The following is a 19,159-nucleotide window of genomic DNA, read 5'->3' as shown; positions in this document are numbered from 1 at the left end:
ACCAATCTAAAAACCTCCACAATAGTGCCAACACCCAAAAAGTACGTGATAACGAGCCACAATGACTACAGACCTGTAGCTTTATTACCTCTTATTATAAAGTGCATGGAGAGACTAGTGCTACAACACATCAAGGCTTTTCTCTTGCTGTTAGCATTTTTCAGATGGTCTTTCTGGATGCGCCATCTTCGGATGTTACACTCCGTAACGCCATATTTTCAGGCTGCCTGGCAGTTGTTAGTTGCTTCTGCTTAACTCCAGATTCCTCCCTGCCATTTTTCTTCTCTAGTTCAATGACCTCACCATGACCTCTGCTGTTGCAGTTGGGTACTGACCCCCAGACAAGTATGTGTGAATTAAAAAGATATGACATGTATATGTAAAGCTTAGTCGGCGATTGAAAGACAACCCCCCTGTTTGCATAATTGTTAATAATAAAAAAAAAAACTCGTCCTATATTCGGCTAAATAAGGTAGTTGGATTGCCATTGAACTAACAATTGTGCAGCCTGTTGAACTGTGACGTGTAGCAAATTAGAAAGCATAGTGACATGTTCCTCCTCCACCATTTTTGTTTATGCTGAAGTCACGTTTGATCTAGCAAGATTTACCGTTTGACAGGAGAATGTTTGAGTGTAAAATCCGTTTGTGTGTGGTTTGTGTCGTGTTGCTGGGCTGCAAAACACGTCTATATTTTAATTTGAGTTCCCATATTTGTTGTTGTTGTTGTACCATTTCATGCCAATCGTAAAGCACATTGAATTGTCCTGTATTTGAAATGTGCTATATAAATAAAGCTGCCTTGCCTTGCTTTCTACATAAAGCCACACCACTCCTGGCTGAGCAGCATATTTTATTTTTTTGCATTTTCATTCTTTTGCAGACGATTGATTATTAAGATCATTCCAGTGGAAAAAGAGAACATCCAGGTAAATAATTAAGTCCTGTCCATGTGAGGCTCCAGACACGGTTACACTGTTACAGGTTGTGACTCAGAGCTGTTTCACACATCAGTGTGTAGAGAAGGCAAGGCAACGATAAAGAGAAAACAAAATCCTATCGATCAAGTCCGATCTCATTAGGACCAAACTCACAGCTGTTATGAAGACTGTGGTCATTACGTGTATCCATTTGTCAAGTCTGGAGGAGCATTTATGTTCATTAATGTTGACACTTATGTACACACTATCAGTATTTTGTGAGGGGCATTTTGCAAGTTTATTCTCTGCCTTTATCTCCATCATGCATGCCTAATGCGACTCAAGTGGGTGTTCAAACAAACAGAATCATCAGTCATCAATTTATTTTGGAGGCATTTGAGAAAGACTTGTCATGGTAATGGCATCGTTGAATTATTACATAATAAGCATCAGATGTTTAAACATGTAAGATATCAAAATTATAAATATCAGATGTCAACCTATTTTATAGTATGCCTCAATATTGCTAACTATGCTTAAATGTTTGTTTTATTTGACATATACCTATGTTTAGGGCAACATAATACAAGCAAAAACATCACAGCAGTGAGTTTTAAAACAAACACAAGCAAGTTGGAACAAAATGGTACATAAAAAACATGCATTTTGTTGCCCTGTCTTGTTACAATCAGTCTACCATAATTAAACTAATGAGTATTTCTTGCTATATTTTTTTGTTTTTGCCATGCTTGGATCACATATAGAGAGCATATTCCTGTGCCTTTAGTCAATTAAGCCCCAACCAACAGTCTTTTTTTCTGGACACAACTTGAACACAGCCGTTTCCACGGTATCAAGAGTTGTGTGCGTGTTTATCTGTGCAGACAGACATAAAAGTAACACCAAACATTTTTAACACTTTGAGCCATTCATTTAATAGTGTGTTTCGGTGATTGTGTAGGTAGAAACCTGATCAACTTCACATTGGAAAGCACTCTGCAGCCCTCTGCTGACCAGAAACGACACTTAACAGTTTTGTGGAGTTGGTAGGGGCCCTAGGGGGAGGTCTCTACCCAGGGCCAGATTAACACTTTGTTGTACCCTGGGCAACAATATTAAAGGGCCCCATCATCACAACCCGAGGATCACCATAATGTGGTCACATACAGAATATTTTACTGTAATATGCAGTAAATATACTCAATACATGAATGCCTGACATCACGTAACCCGCTCAGGGTAACCTTTGACCCACCTCGTGTGGACTGACCAATGAGGAGAGGGCCTTAACATGTAAAACATAAAAAATATAAAAACTGAAAATGAAACAACTCTTCCTTCAATGGTCATTTAACCAATTATCATCTTTATTCATTTCAGGTTTTTGTGACAGTCTGGATGTTTTGTTTCACAGATTTCCTTGCACAATGCGAACATATACAACAAATTCACCTAATAAAGAGTTTGCTCAGGTTTATTAGCTTTTTTGAAATACTGCTTTTTCTGACAATACGAAGATGATTCTGTCTGGTGAGGGGAAACATAAAGTCTCAGACACACTCAAAGTAAAACAGTTGTGTTTTTCTCACAGACTTGGAGTTGCACAATTGACCACAATGATCTTAACTTACAGGATTGTGGGTTCACATTCTGTTTACATGTCCCTGTTCCTCACTGCACTGAACTTGTACTGTCTGTGCATCTTTTTGACTGACACTTATTGATACTGCACACACACACACACACACACACACACACACACACACACACACACACACACACACACACACACACACACGCACACACACACACACACACACACACGCACGCACACACACACACACACACACACACACACACACACACACACACACACACACACACGCACGCACGCACGCATGCACACACACACACACACACACACACACACACGGCTGCAGTCTGAGGGTAGAGCAGACTTTCATGCATGGTTCGATGTGCATAAGAACACTACTTCAACCTGGATACATTATACAACAGGCAGCACTGTGTCAGTGGGTCACTGTGCCACACAGACACTTCACCATGCACACCCTCCTTGTTGGGCTTTTTATTACAGATATGTGAATGGGGCATTGTTGGGAACCTTCCTGCGGGTGTTTCTGAATACACATGCAGCTCTGAACTCTGAAGAGAATGAATCCAAGTGACTCTCTTGATTTCACCTCCTTTTTCCTACTCTTCCTTCACCCTCCCATCCAACCAGAGCCGTATCTGCATTTTTTAAGAGCAAACACACAAACTTGAAGAAGTGGCAGGGATCAACCACTCCCACCGTTCAAACACAGAGGGCGAGAGACACAACAAGGAAGAGAAGAGAGGGATTATGGGAGGAGCGTAGCAGAGCTGAAGCCGAGCCCTTCAATGCCCGAGCATGCAGAGTGGAGCAGACGCCGACAAACACACACGCACACTTTCAGTTACATGCACAGTCACACACACACATACCATACACACTACCACCACTACGCTCACACATGCACACTCACACACGGTGACTGCTGCCAGGCTCAGTGGGAAGCAAGCCATCAGGGAGAGAGCTTGAGAAGAAAGAGGGAACGCTGAAGGGAAGAGAACAGAGCAGAGTTGGAGGGGCACCTTGTGGATCAGTAAGGATTTTCCTCTCTAAGAGTACGTCTGGATAAGGCTATCTTCTCCTTCCTCGGCAAGCGGAGTTTAAACTGAGGCTTGTTTTATTTATTTTTTCTTTTTGCTCATCCTCCACGCCAGACTCCAACGATATCTACCTATCTATCCCCGGAGCTTAACAAAAGAGGGAAGGAGGGAGGGAGAAGGAAAGAAAAAAAAAACAGTCAGCTTCAGCTCCAGACCACCCTCTCTCCTCCTCCTCCTCCTCCTCCTCCCCCTCCTCCTCCTCCTTCTCCTCCCATTCTCTCTCCAGCTCCACATCCATGTGTGAGTTCATTGCTGAATTCCCTGTCTTTGGAGGATAGTACAGAGGACAGCGTGTGTTCTTCAGGAGACAGCTGGACTCCCACTGGGATCGAGGTCTGGTCTGGTTTTAGAGTGGAGCCGGTATACACAGACAGAGCGAGAGAGACGCTGGCAAGCAAACCGAGGGGCATGTTAAGGGCATCAGAAAAGAAGTCTGAATTCTAGAGAGAAGAGTGGAAAGAACCGGCAACCATTCACTCTCCATCCTCCTCCTCTTCCCTCTCCTCTCAACCCCTCTCTTGGTCCTGCTTGATCCCCTTTTATTGTTTCCCGCACTGCTGCTATCTACCCATTTTTCCTCTGCTCACCTCTCACCTCCGTCTCCCCAACCTCTCTTCTGTTGCTCTGGCATCTCTTTCCAAACCTGCTGGGAGACAGCTTTATGGACGTTCCTTGCAGGCTCCAAGACAAGAAGACAGACTGATTTCCAATGCACTATCCATCCTGCTATCCGTCCTCTCTCCCGTCCACTTAACACTCGCATCAGTGACAAGGAGAGTGTTCCCTTGAATGCTCTTGGAAGCTGTGAGCTTCTATCTTCAGCCTTCAGGACCTTTCAGTTGGATTCTAGCTACATGGGAAAACGTTTGGAGCAGCAACCAATGTACCCCCACTACACCTACTACTACCCCCACTATCTCCAGACGAAGGTAGGATGATCAGCAGGGTCGACCTATTTTAACCCTCTGCTTGAGGTATTGCCCAATCACATCTGACTTTAGTTTGTTTTTAATCCTGTAAACGTCTCAAACTCAGCTACGCATCTTCGAATCCTGACTCAAATCAGATCAAAAGTTTTCCAGACATTGAAGGGTTTAAGTCTTACTGTGCAAATCCCACTTTTTTTTATGTTTTCTAAAATTTGAGCTTTCAAAAAAATAAATGAAAAGAATATGCTGATCCACCTTTGTCACCAAAAGACCAAAATTCACCACTTTAGGTCCTGTGACCATGCCCGCTGTCTTCTAACGAAGAAAGATTGATGTTTCTCGGCTGGATCTTTCTTCCTTCTCCATCTTTCTGGGTTTGTGACCCTGCCCACCCCTCTCTGACCCCACCAGCTCCCACCAGCTGGAAGTTCAAGTTCAGGGCAGGGGGCCCACAGTCCTTTATCGTGCCTCTGCTTGGTCCCTTTCCCATGCCCCCCCCCCCCCCCCCCCCCCCCCCCAGCACATATGATGGCATGCTGGTAGAAGCTCATATTCCTCTCATCTTAAATAAAATGCAGACATCTGAGCTGAGGTGGGATTTTCTTTAAGGTCCATCCAAGTCCTCACACACACTCACACTCATACATACACACATGCACACACACAATGCATACTGATAAATTCATTTCAGAAAGACTCACACACTGACACACTCTGACTCTTCCACCACCAAGAGGCAGAAAATGGATTACGAAGGCTTGATCGATTGCTCCTGCATCGTATCAACCACCGTCTCTTTTGTCTCTTGTGATTCATCTGCTTTTCTTTCTTTCTTTTTTGTTTTCATTTTTCTTTTTCCTCAAACTTGAGCGCAAATGTGAGGATTTGGCAGTTTTGCTACAATATTTAGTCAATGTGCATGTGTCACTGGGTTAGAGGGAGGAAGAGAGAAGACAGTGTAGGAGTCGGATGCTGTGAGAATAGACAGATTGTGCTGTTGAAGGGATACAGAGTAGGAAAAGCAGGTAAGACGATTGTTGTTTGACTTAAATAAATGGAACTGTGAACCAAACAGTTTTAGACCAAACTAACATACGCAGAGATGGGCCTATTGCTTTTAGCAGAACATACTGTTTTATGTTGTGTGTCTTTTTTGTAAATAACACACATCTTATTTTGTTAATTGCATCCTTTATAGATAGATAGATAGATAGATAGATAGATAGATAGATAGATAGATAGATAGATAGATAGATAGATAGATAGATAGATAGATAGATAGATAGATAGATAGATAGATAGATAGATAGATAGATAGATAGATAGATAGATAGATAGATAGATAGATAGATATCCTTTATTGTCATTAAATGATTGTCCATTCAACGAAATTTCCTAGAGCTCCACATTAGGCATCCGCTAAAAATACTAAGAAAAATAGCTAAAACAAGTACAATATGCACCATGCAATAAAAACAAAAACATTAGAAAATGCAATAAATAATATCAATAGAGTTGATTTTTCTGTCCATTCAGGGTTCTAACAGCCCAGGGAAAGAAACTCTTCCTCAGTCTGTCGGTCCTGCAGCTGAGGGATCTGAACCTTTTCCCAGAGGGCAGCATGGCAAAAAGGTAGTGGTTTGGGTGGTAAATGTCCCTGGAGATGGTCCTTGCTCTAGTGAGACACCTCTGCAGGGCGATAGTGTCCAAGGAGGGAAGGGTGCATCCAATCACCTTTTCCGCCGCTCTAATGACCCTCTGGTATCTGTTTTTATCAGCTACTGTGCACCCCGCGTACCACACAGGGATAGCGTAAGTCATCACGCTCTCAATGACTGCTCGATAAAAAGACACCAAGAGGTTGGTCTGCAGCCTGTTCCACTTCAGGACCCTCAGGAAGTGCAGCCGCTGTTGTGCTTTTTTGACCAAGGCAGTGGTATTGATTGTCCATGACAGATCCTCAGAGATGTAAATCCCGAGAAACTTAAAGGAGGGAACTCTCTCCACCTCAGCTCCTTTAATGCAGATAGGGCGGGGGGCATCCTTACTCCTTCAGAAGTCAGTAACCATCTCCTTGGTCTTCTTGATGTTAAGAGAGAGGTTATGATCATCACACCATTCTGATAAATGGCAAACCTCATCTCTGTATGCTGCGTCATCGTTGTTATGGATAAGACCTATAAGAGTGGTGTCATCTGCAAACTTAATGATCTTATTAGAGTGATGAATAGGAATGCAGTCATGGGTGTAGATGGTGAACAGCAGGGGGCTTAGCACACAGCCCTGAGGGGAACCAGTGCTGAGCATCAGAGTGGATGACCGCTTGTCACCAAACCTGACAGCCTGTGGGCAATTGGTGAGGAAATCTTTGATCCAGCCACAGGTGGTGGGGGGGAGGTTCAGATAAATCAACTTGGCTACAAGGATGTTCGGGATTATGGTATTAAAAGCAGAGCTAAAATCAATAAAAAGCATTCTAACGGAGGTGCCGGGGTTCTCCAGATGTTGCAAAGAGGAGTGGAGAGCATTAGATATGGCATCCTCAGTAGACCTGTTTGCTTTATATGCAAACTGGCAGGGATTCATGCTGGGTGGGAGGAAGTCCTTGATATGTTTTTGCACCAGCTTCTCAAAGCACTTGGTCACCACCGGTGTGAGTGCTATGGGTCTGTAGTCATTGAGACTGTTGATTGTAGTAGACTTGGGGAGTGGGACTATTGTTGTTGATTTCAAACAATATGGAGCCGTAGCTTCAGACAAGGAGCGATTGAATAATTTGGTAAATACCATGGACAACTGTTCTGCGCAGTTCTTCAGCACCTAGCCAGGAATACCATCTGGACCAGCCACTTTCCTCTGATGAGCAGCCCTGAACACGGTGCGAACCTGTTGTTCTTGAAGTGTGAGTATTTGTGTATCTGAACCAAACTCAGCGGGTGATGTTATAGGAGTGGGTTAGTTGTGGGGAAGCTGGTATTCTCAAAACGAGCAAAGAAATAGTTGAGTTCTTCGGCTAGTGAAGCTCCTATTTCAGTGCTAGATCTGCTGTCCTTGTATTTGGTAATATGTCTCAGTCCTTCCCAGACCCTCCTTGGGTTGCTGGCAGACAGATGTTGCGACAGCTTTTTGGTGTAGCTCACTTTAGCCTCCTTGATTCCCTTTTTAAGATCAGTCCTTGCTCGCCAGTACTTGGCCTGGTCTCCCGACACGTATGCAGCATTACATGCCTTTAACAGTATCCTGACCTTACTCGTCATCCAGGGTTTACAGTTAGGGTAGATCCGAACTTGCTTGTGAATGATAACAGTGTCCATGCAATGTTTGATATAGCAGAGCACAGCATCTGTGTAAATTTGGAGATCCTCATTTTCAAAAATGCGCCATTCTGTATGAGCAAAACAGTCCTGCAGTTGAGCCATGGCTTCATCTGTAAGAGTATTAATGGTTTTAATAATTGGCCTTGTTCTTTTTTCAGTGGTATGTATGCAGGTAGGAGGAGCAGAGAGAGATGGTCTGACTTTCCAAGTGGGGGAGAGAGACGGATTTATAAGCCTGTTTAATATTTGTGTAAACATGATCCAAGATGTTGTTTCCTCTCGTGGGGCATTTCACATGTTGGACAAATTTAGGCAGCACCATTCTCAAGCACACTTTGTTGACTTAATGCAGATAGTTTAGAAATGTTAATAAATATTAACAGAAATTTGACTCTATAGATTTCACTCATTTACAGAAATGCATTTTAATTTGAAACAGCTTAAATGCAACCAAGAAGATTAAAACACCACAAAATTATGACTTTTCTGGTTTAAATCTGAATTTTACTGTAGATTCAGAAACAGCTTTATTTAATCCGCAATGTTTTCTTTAATTTTTTAATACACTTTCCATCGTTAGCTTTTTGAATGACAAATGACCTGCAGTTGTTTAGCGCCGTCAGAATCAGAGAATTCCAAAGCACTTAACACTACAGTACATGATTCATCCATTCACACACTGGTGATGAGGTACGATGTAGCCACAGCTGCCCTGGGACTCACTCGCAGAGGCGAAGCCTCTGAGCACCGGTGCCACCGGTCCTTCTGACCACCACCAGCAGGCAGGGAGAGTTGGCTGTCTTGTCCAAGGACACCACAGCAGGATTCTTTGCAGGGAGCCAGGAAACGAGCCTGCAACCTTTCGATTACTGGACAGCCTGCACTCCCTTCTGAGGCACTGCTGCCCTTTTAAATCCACAGTGACAAGTTATGAATGATATGACTTTAGGACAATTACTGCAACAATAAAGCCTGCTAATGATTAGGCAAATTGTCTTCCTTTATTCAAATCAAACTGAAAAAGAAATGTTAAAATTGCTATTTAACATAATTATCTTTATTGAACTGAACAACTCTGATGCAGGTTTAAAAATATTTTATTTATTTGATAAATACAAATTTTTGGGCTACAGTTGAGAAAATAAATGAAATGTTCCAAAGTGAACCACGGGACACAGTCACCAGTCACTTTTGGATTATTTTGGATTTCAGGTGCATCAGCATTATCCTTCTCAGCAGCTCATCCCAGAATGTGCTCCTGATCTAGAAAAATGAAGCTATAATTTTTCTAACTAATGCTATTGTTAATGATAAGTGTGAAGCTCTTTTGGTTGATTATCTGTTAAAGGAAAACTATAACTGGATAGAAAAAAACTGAAAAGACACCTTGTTTTATGTGTACAGATGTCTCTATCCCACACGGCTGTCCTGTTCCATGATTTATCTCTATCAGTTCAAGGTCATCTAATTTATCACAAGTATCTGCAACAGGCATCTGGCCCAGACCATCACTTCATTTCTTACACCCCATCCATCCCTCAATCTCCACCTCATCCCACCATCCCTCTCTCTGCTGTCAAGGTCAAATCTAATTGGATCCTTCCAGCTCTCAGTGTCGGTGGCCACAGCTCTGTGAGTGTGAGTGTTTGGGAATACATCTGCACATCGATAAAACTTGTGTCTGATGAATTTGCAGCCATGACTGTACATGAAATGGCAACTTAAAATTCACGAGTAACACTGAATTAATTTTTTTAAAGTTCAGGAGGTACGGGAAGAGAGAGAGAGAGAGAGAGAGAGAGAGAGAGAGAGAGAGAGAGAGAGAGAGAGAGAGAGAGAGAGTAAATGTGCCTTTTAGAATACCTCTATTAAACTTCTGCATGGATTTTGACCACATCCTTGAGTTCTGTCTTCCTGGGTTTCCAATGCTTCATTTCTTTTGTGCACAATGACCAAAAATAGACCAAACTATTTGTTTACATTTTATCTTTCTTCATCTAGAAACTTAACAAATGTCCCTTCCTTCTTTTGCTCACTGATCTGTTTGGCCTCATATCAAACCTGGAGTTTGGAGGTTCTCTTAAATCAATAAATCAGGACTTTATGCACCTTGTCTACAATTGGTAGGGTTTAGGTAAGGGTTAGGGTTCCTCACAGCCACTTCCTCACACTCTAGCACCCTACACACCACCTTCACACAAACGCTGTTAGGAAATGACTCACTTAAACTAACAATGGTGAGCTAACCAGAGTGTGTGTAAAAGGGTGGCTGTCCAACATGCTTGCTCCTGCTCTGCCTCCATAATGGGCCATAGGTCCACTTAGTGTACATTAGCAGTGAGTGAGGAGGAACAGTGTGTCATCTTATGTAAGCGTAATGTCTCTTAATCATGACTAGAAGAGTGTAGGAGGGGTCAGTGGAGGGCTGAAGATCAGAAGCAGCTATGTGACGTGGTGAAATCTGTTTGAGGAGGTACAAGAGGTCTTCAGGATTTTCCCAGTTCCACCAAGAGCTGCTTTCAGCTTTTGTTTGATGCACGCTCCTCTGTTTACCAATCACAAGCACTTATTGAGTCAAAACAATATCTGCAAACAATCCAAACAGGGAATCTCCAAAGTGGAGCCGATGAACATGCAAATAAATATGTCTATTACTTTGGGTTGAATTGTGGTAGGATGTGTTTGTGCTGCAAATATTTAAAGCAGACATGATGCAATATGCTTTAGGGAGTCAAAGGGTAGAAATCATTTTAAGCCTGTATGACTTTTCAATTCCAAAAGGAGAAGGTCACCAGGGGTCTCATTTATCAAACATTGCGTGGAATTCTTACTAAAACCGTACTTAAGCTCAGCAAAAAGAAATGCACTTACGCCAAGTAGGTTTGTGTTCTATCAAACATGAAGTACGCACAGCTGCACGCAATCTCCGCTTCATAAATCGGAGACTAACGAGAATGTTTCAGCTGCATTTTAGTCACATCCGCCCTCACCACGCCCACTTACTGCCATAAATAGTCAATGCAAAGTGCCTTGTGGATCTCATGCATAAACATAAGCCATCTTGTTGCAGCGCTCCGCCGATGATGATGGCGACCGTAGATCAAGGCAGATCAAGGAAGCGTAATTTCACAGAAGCAGAAGCTGAGGTACCTGTGGGTGAGGTGGAGAAATGAAAGGAAGTGCTTTTGCAAAACAAATAAGAGAAAATCCACGGAGTGGCACAGCGTTGCTGAAGCCGTCAATGTTGTGAATTCTTCAGAGAGATCTGTGGCAGATATAAAAAAAAATAATGGTCCGATCAGGATTCAATCCCCAGACTCCTGGGTGAAAGTCACACAACCAATCAGCCAAACGGAGATCTCCCTTGTCCAAGTAGCCAGGGTGCATGATCAATCAGGTCACAGTGACAGGACACACACTGTCACAGACACATGTCATTCTGTCTCAATCTGTCCCCCTGCTGATTTCTGCATTCCATATTCTGCATCTCAGGCTGTGTTTGTGTGTGTGCGTGTGCGCGTGTGTGTGTGTGTGCGCGTGTGTGTGTGTGTGCGTGTGTGCGCGCTTGCGTGTGTGCATGAGGGGGTCTTGTTCTGTGTGAAAACGAAGCAGTACAAGTGATAATGCAGCAGGATTTCATAATTGTATCTTCTCAGCAGCAGCACTGCAGGTGCTCTCCACGTCCAAAATGTGCGTAAGCCAGGTCCTTGGTCAACTTAAAGTTGCGCACATTTTTCCGCTAAGTTTTCTTTCATAAATCCCAAAGTTTGCATGGATAGTTGCTTACGCAGTTTTCCGACCCTGTTTTGTGCGTAAGCAAGCTTGACAAATGAGGCCCCAGGCACTTTAATTTGAGCTTCTTGAGCTAAACTTTCTTATTTTTAAATGTGAAAATTATAACTTTTATCACCCCGCCAACTTTTAATACATAAAAAAAAAACTAAATAAAAATTTTAAGGTGCAAAAACAAAAAATGATGTAAAGTTTATATGTTGTGATACATGAGATATGTGGGTTGGTTCAACATCAATATCCTAGCTATAGCTCTGAATAACCCTAGCATGCAGAAACAGAGATTAGCTCTGAACAGACTGATGCTCTGTTTAAAAAACTTTAAATGCCAAATTTAATTTGTTATTCAAAGTTATTTCTGCAGGAATATCACACAATTCTTGTCAGATATTTTCTCTCTGAACCAGATGTGCATCAGACAGCAAACTCTGGCTCTAAATTCTACTGCAACAGCACCTAAAGATGGAAAAATGTGCTGAAACTATTTGGCCAGGTTCAGATGAATAAATGTTTGTATGATATTCGACTTGTTTTAAGACAGCAGCAGTCTTCTTCATAACTAGCTTTGCTCTAACTAGCTGTTAGCTCATCAATCTCATCAGAACAGATCTCTGTTTCTTCAAATTGAGGTTGTTCAAATGATAATAATAAATGACCCACACTTGTATAGCACCTTTCAGAGTCAGAGGCCCCGGGGCTCACTGACAAGCTCCGCCACTCCCTCCGACCGGCAAGGTGTCATGCCCAAGGACACAACAGCAGAATTCTCTGCTGGTAACCGAAATCAGTCCTACAACCTTTTGATTAACACCCACTCTACCTCCTGAGCTGCTGCTGCCTCAGAGCTACAGTCCACAAACGTTCCCCTAAAACACCCTTCACAAGTGCCAGTGTTTCAGTTATTTTTTTCTCTGTATTTTACCCATCCATATGTTGGTAAGGAGCAGTGTGCTAGGAGTGGGACTGGGGATATATCCCATAACCTTCAGATCATGGGACAAGCACTCTATCCTTTCAGCCACGACCATCGCCCCAGCAATGACACTTCACAACGATGTAGGGATCAACACTAAGGAACTGCTTTAGGAACATGCTTCATAATGCTGATTAGTAGAGGCGAGGCTGCGTTACCAGCCATCACACAGACAACAATACACAGATTTAACTTTTTAACCAACAGCTACTTGGTAGAGAGCATTTTAGTCCCTATGCATTATTGAAGCATGCATTAAATGTGAAGCAAACAGCAAAAGGAAAAAAAAGCACAATAAGCGGAAAAGATCCTTAAACAAATGTGTGGAGAAGTTTAAAGGGTCATTGTTTTTACCTTACACCATTAGTACCTTGTCATAATAGTTTCATTTTTATCATTGTTATGTAAATGAAAGCAAATGCAACAATATTTGTCTTTATTCCTGGGGTAGAAGTTAAATATTAGATGTAAAAACTACTTGCTAGGAGTTAGTAAAATATCAAATACTTCATTAATATGGATCCTAACATTGTCTTCAGATTATAAAATCAGTGTCTTGCTGGTTATTTATGACGCTTGAGGTCTTTGAATCCAAGTGTAAAACCCATGCAGCTCTTCATTAAATCAAACACTTCTTTCTTTGTATCAACATTATCTGGTGATCTGAGTTGTGAGCCAAAGGTGTGCTGCAGATCTTGGCATCTAAAGAAGATGTAAGTGCAAGATAAAGGTGCTGCAGTTTGCTTCTTAGATGATGAATTGTTTGGTGAGGAAGAGGAGCATAAAGTACGGAAAAAGAATGTCTTCAAGCTCCTTTTTTTGGCATATTCAAAAATAAATCCTTACAAACAATTAACAACCTAACGATCTAATCATTTGCCAACATCTTTTCTTCTCATCTGCAACACATTTTCTTTACTTTGACTTGTGTGTGATTTTATTTATACAAGCATACACGGAGCGCCTCTGAGTTTTTCAAGTTGTTGAATCTTTTTAGCCTCTAATGATGATTGGCTAGGGACGTGAATGTTTGATTATAATCACTAAGAGCAAGATAAGAGAGCCTGATGGAGGGGGGGGGGGGGGGTATTATCAACCATCCGATCATTAGTTTGCTGCAGATCAGTGTGCTAATATGCTCAGTGGCACACGAGGAGCTTTAATTAAAGGTAATGAGAAACAGCATTCAGCTGATATCAAAGCGATGACACATGTGGACACGCCTGGACATCTAAACAGAATACTGTGTCCCTTCAAAAATGAGCTTTTCACATTCAATTACTCTCTATTAAGCACTAGATAAATGTGGTCAGTGGTTGGCTTGGCTCCGATGAGCAAACACAAAGGCGGGGTGGTGGTAGTGGGGGGGGGGGGGGGGGGGGCATAAGATGGAAATATGAATGTGTAAACACAAGAGCGGCAGGAGGAAAATTGATTAACTCATCGTCTAATCTTCCGCTTCATATTAAGTCTCCTTTTTGCTCCTTGACTCCTTCTGAGCTGGCATTCCTCCTCTTTCAAACACAAAGTACTTTGCCGTAGCAGAATGAGGGACTCTGAATTATGCAGCACACATCTCGTTCACGTACACATGCAGAATGGTGTGTGTTTAGCGTGCAAAGTAAACAGAGGATAACGGGTTTATGGCCCAGCATGCATTCTGCTCATGCCCTGTTTCTCCTCACACATCTGCCCGTCTGCATTCGTTGCAGTTTTACAGCTGACAATATTAGCATGTGCATGTAGTTTAAAGGACCTGTGTAGTCTGTTTGGAAGTCAGCTCTGATCTCAGCGGCATCGTGAAGCCACTTTAGGCACAAGAGAAATGGCCTTGTGTTGTTTTCTTTTCACCCTCTGGAGGCAGGCGTTGCAGATTTGCAACGTTAAAACCTACCTACCTGGTTACTCGACACGTTTTTCATGAGCATTTTTTAACTCAAAAGTACCCCTGAAGCACTTAGTTGTTCGTCCTTTTATCAAAACGTACTTTGAGCCTGAGAGGGTTAATGCCCTGCCTTTTCTCTGGCCCTTTCCTGCCTCTCTCCCACTGAGTTCTTGGGCTCTTTTTTTCCTTTCTCCCACCATCTGTTCCTATTGCCTGTAGTTTTTACAGCATGAAAGGGACTCTCCTAACCACCCCATATATGTCCATGTATTATTCTCTGTGGGCCGTTCTATTTTCATATCAGTACAGTAGTGGATGCTGACCAGTGCTTTACTGTGCCGAATGCAAGCGGAAAAGCTTCAGCAGGTCAGCGCACGCACGTATGAGTGTAGGAAACTCAAGTTTGGTAATAGAGAAAATACATGGCTGCTGGGGGGGGGGGGGACGGGCAACATATCAAAACGAGAAGAGATGGCTTTAGCAAAAAGAGAACTAAAGGAAGGAAAAGAGAGATAGTATTCCAAAGGGAAATAAAGAATGAAGCAGCGAGAGAGGCTGGAGTTGCAGGCTTGGACAGGGAATAATGGTGCTGCTGCCTTTTTAATTGTCGGCCACTTTGTAGCGACCCTTGTCTAATGAATTCTCTACCTCTAAAAAAGCTCCTGTCAGAGCCCTTGACCTCAAACGGTGATACCATAGACATTGCTCAGGACTTCAACAGACACCAACACTTCCTCTCATTATGTCCAACAATCAAATGCTGTCCACTGACCAACATAAAGTAACTTCTGCTAGAAGAATTTGTCCAAAACTTAAATTACACAGAGGTCTTAGAAAGGTTTGGGCTTTGCACTAAAAAAGTAAAACTATTTATTTTTTCTGTGGTTGGGAGAATATCATTAAGTGTCCGAAGAGAAATGATCCAATCTTGCCTCTTTGCTGGGGTTTTCCCAAGTTTGAACAGATTTGAGTCGGCGAGATGAGGCTGAAAATCTCACACATAAAGTAGTAGAATGACCACATGGTGAACATCTGTAAATGTAGGATTAAAATGCTCATTAAGTACTTTTCTACCAGGCTTTCCAGAGTTGGACAGAGTTCAGTATATTCTATGAGCTAAAATGAGCTACAAGGCTTGATGCTCACAAGTGTCTTATCTACAACAAACAAGAGTCTAGAAAAACTAGAATAAGATGCAAAAGTCCATTTATGTCAGTAATTCAACAGCTGATGGTTTAGGAACCCTTTGTGGGCGTTCAGGATTCATCAGCTGATTAGAGTGGGACATTTTGAGTCTAAAATATTGAAACTTTTTACAATATTCCAATTGTCTGAGAGTTTGATTATGGTGTTTTCATCAGCTGTGAGCCTAAATCCGAGACCACGGTCTTGAATCGGAATGCCGTCTCCAGGTCGGGGACAAGACGAGGTCCTGCCTCAAGTGGAGAAATTTTAATAGCTCGGGATCTTGTTCACAAGTGAGGGAACGCTGGAGCAGGATATCAACTGACGGATTGGTGCTGCGTCTGCAGTGGCGTTGTACCGATCTGTCGTGCCAGTCCATCGCAGGGCAACACAGAGACACACAGGGCAAACAACCATTCACACACACCTACACCTAAGGACAATTTAGATGGAGCAATCAACCTGTCACATTTTTGCACTGAAGGAGGAAGCTGGAGTACCCACAGAGAACCAACGCATGCACAGGGAGAACATGCAAACTCCTTGCAGAGACACCTCAGGCCAGGATGTGAGCCCAGGACCTTCTTGCTGCAAGGCAACAGTGCTAACCACTGCACCACTGTGCAGCACTTTTCTATGTCATGACTTCTTTAAAAGTATATAATAGTCCTCTTTATGAAGATATTTCCACAAATTACCTCTCACATGAAGCTTTTTCAGCAGTTTTGTTCTTGATAGTAATAATAATAATAATACATTTAATTTGAAGAGCCTTTCAGGACTCGCAAGGACACTGTACTGATGAAAATTGACAAACACTGAAACAACAAAGAAGACAAGTACAGTCAATTATTCAGCATTGCTAAAAGATACAATTAAAATAACTAAGAGAATGCCAGTCGGAACAGATGGGTTTTAAGGTGTGCCTTGAAGGTGGACAGAGAGTCGAGGTTCCTGATGTTAGGTGGAAGAGAGTTCCAGAGCTTAGGAGCGGAGTAGCTAAATGCTCGACCCGCCATAGTACTGAGTCTGATCCTGGGAACAACAAGGTGTGGTGAAGCAGAGGAACAAAGTAAGCGAGAGGAGGAGGTAGTTTTAAGCAGATTAGATAAATAAGGGGGAGCAAGATTATGAATGAATTTGAATATGTGTAACATGAGTTTGTATTCTATTCAGAATTGGTCAGGAGACAGAGAATAACTCTCTTGTCTCTCCTACTAAAACTTTAGTTGAAAAGTAAAAGTAAGAAAACTAAACATTTTGTCAAAATATTGCCAACTTGTAAAGAAAAAGGAGAAGCCTCCTTCCAGTCCCGAAAATAGAACTGATATAAATACAGTCAAACCGAATGTTATAACTTAGTGATTCTCAACTGGTGGGTCCCGACCCTAAAGGGGGTCGCTGACCAGTTTTTAGTGGGTGTTTACAGGTCAAAATTTTATAAAAGATGCTTATGAAATTTTATTTCGAAGAGGACCTTTACATGCCGCGGACTAGAATGTAGGCTGTTCCCACTCCTCAAACCCAAACCAGAGGAGACTGACCCAGCTGATGTGTGTGTGTGTGTGTGTGTGTGTGTGTGTGTGTGTGTGTGTGTGTGTGTGTGTGTGTGTGTGTGTGTGTGTGTGTGTGTGTGTGTGTGTGTGTGTGTGTGTGTGTGTGAATCATCCTTGTGTTTACAGTCAGCTCTTTTCACTCATATAATAGACAGCATTGAAACCTCCATCAATCTAAAACAATGACATAATTCCGCTATTCTGAAATAAATCATGTTTAACAGGCTAACGGACGCCGTGGCTTAATTCACAGAGGTAGAAAGTGCTGGATATTTGTTCAGCAACCCATTTGAACAATAGATCTGGTCCCGTGATTGCTGCTCAGAATGCATCCTTTTTGTCAGACTTGTCTTTGTCTGATTTTGTTACAAATAAATACAAAATAATGGGTATCATAATGAATACATGATCTAATAAACTGCTGTATTCATGACACCAAAGTCCACTTAGTTACAGATTTCTTCAGTTATAATCATGCTTTTGTGTTTTTATCCAGCAGTAGAAATAATTCCAACAGTTTTCTGTGGTGATGTGTTTGATCAGATGAACTTAAAGAAAATGCAAATCAAAAGTTTTTATGATTATTATTTTGCTTTTCTGGAATTTAGTATTTGACTACTGCAGCAATGAAACTAATAATCTCTGACTCCTGCTGAGCTATCAGTCATGCACAATGTAATATGTATTTGTCATTATGATGATGATGTTTATTATTATTATTATTATTATTATTATTATTATTATTATATTGGGTAGGCAGTGGGGCTGGATAGAGACGATAGGACCGGTTTAATTGTATTTGTTTCTGTAACTTTCTCTCAAACAAACTCTGTCACAGGACTTAATACGAGTCAGGCGTTGTGCACGAGGACATCTGTATTAAAATGGACATAACAGTTTCTATACTCTTAGGAAATCAACTGACAATGTGCATTTCAGTAAAGTTTTTCTTACTGAAAATTATGTAACATAAAGACACAAGAGTTTTACACTTTCTGTATGAAAGATTTTCTGCAGCTAATTTATGTATTTTGTATGATTCTTTTGGAAAAGGGATGTTGCGTCTTAACAGACGCTATATGAATGAAACGTATTTGCACACGGGCTGTGTGATAAACATGGTTGAGATCAGCTTTGGGATTTTGTCTCATTTGCTGGTTTACCTCCCTGCTGGGAACGTGATGGAGTCAGTTTTTAGGGTTTCTGCTTTGATGGGTGAATGATCACCACACCAGGGACCAGAGATAATTGAAGGAATGGCCTGAGGGACAACCCCCCCCCCCCCCCACACACACCTCATGTTTCTCTCCCTACGATGATGTTTCATCTTTATGAGTCACATCGTTTTCTTTCTCCTTGTGTATCACACCACCATGGAAAAATGATTCGATCTCTTTGTTAGAGGAGCTCTTGTGCTCTTACTGCTATGAATCAGTTTTACTTTATTCCACCCTGGTATTTCTACTAGCACTAGCAGTGTGATAAAGTGTCTGAGATCAGCTGCTATTATGTTATTGTGATCCATAATTCTCCACCACGCTGCATCTGTAGCACAGCAAACACAAAAGACTTCTGGATTTATAATTTAAATTCTGTGAGCTCAGTAACAACAAAGCACATTTTTATTGATACCTTATATTAAACTTTGGTCATGATGATCACTGATAGGATGTGTGTTACAGCCTTGCATTGCCTATAACACCACTTTGATCTGCTAAGTCTCACACAACTTTATATAAATACATACATGTTCAGCAGTTGAAATAAAGGAATTGGTGACAGATAAAACATGTGATATCTGAAAACTTAGAATGAAGGATTTTATCATACTACTATAGGAGACACAGTGACGTGATCACACTCACATTTCTACTGCCAGTAAAACAGG

The 19,159-nt window shown here is 41.9% G+C and overlaps 1 protein-coding gene across 1 annotated transcript in view; it reads left to right on the top strand.

The window, feature by feature from the left end:
* Positions 1-3,298: 3,298 nt before the first annotated feature.
* LOC107378766 (RNA-binding motif, single-stranded-interacting protein 3) overlaps positions 3,299-19,159 on the top strand; it is a 183,650-nt gene continuing 167,789 nt past the window's right edge. Inside the window, exon 1 of the mRNA XM_015949157.3 lies at positions 3,299-4,563. Within this exon, the coding sequence (XP_015804643.2) occupies positions 4,489-4,563 (75 nt within the window). The 5' untranslated portion in view covers positions 3,299-4,488. The remainder of the gene's footprint in view (positions 4,564-19,159) is intronic.

The sequence above is a fragment of the Nothobranchius furzeri genome, chromosome 5 (genome assembly GCF_043380555.1).
Source record: "Nothobranchius furzeri strain GRZ-AD chromosome 5, NfurGRZ-RIMD1, whole genome shotgun sequence".
Lineage (NCBI taxonomy): Eukaryota > Metazoa > Chordata > Actinopteri > Cyprinodontiformes > Nothobranchiidae > Nothobranchius > Nothobranchius furzeri.
Note: the sequence above shows the minus strand (reverse complement) of the source record. Positions and strands in the feature narration are given on the sequence as shown.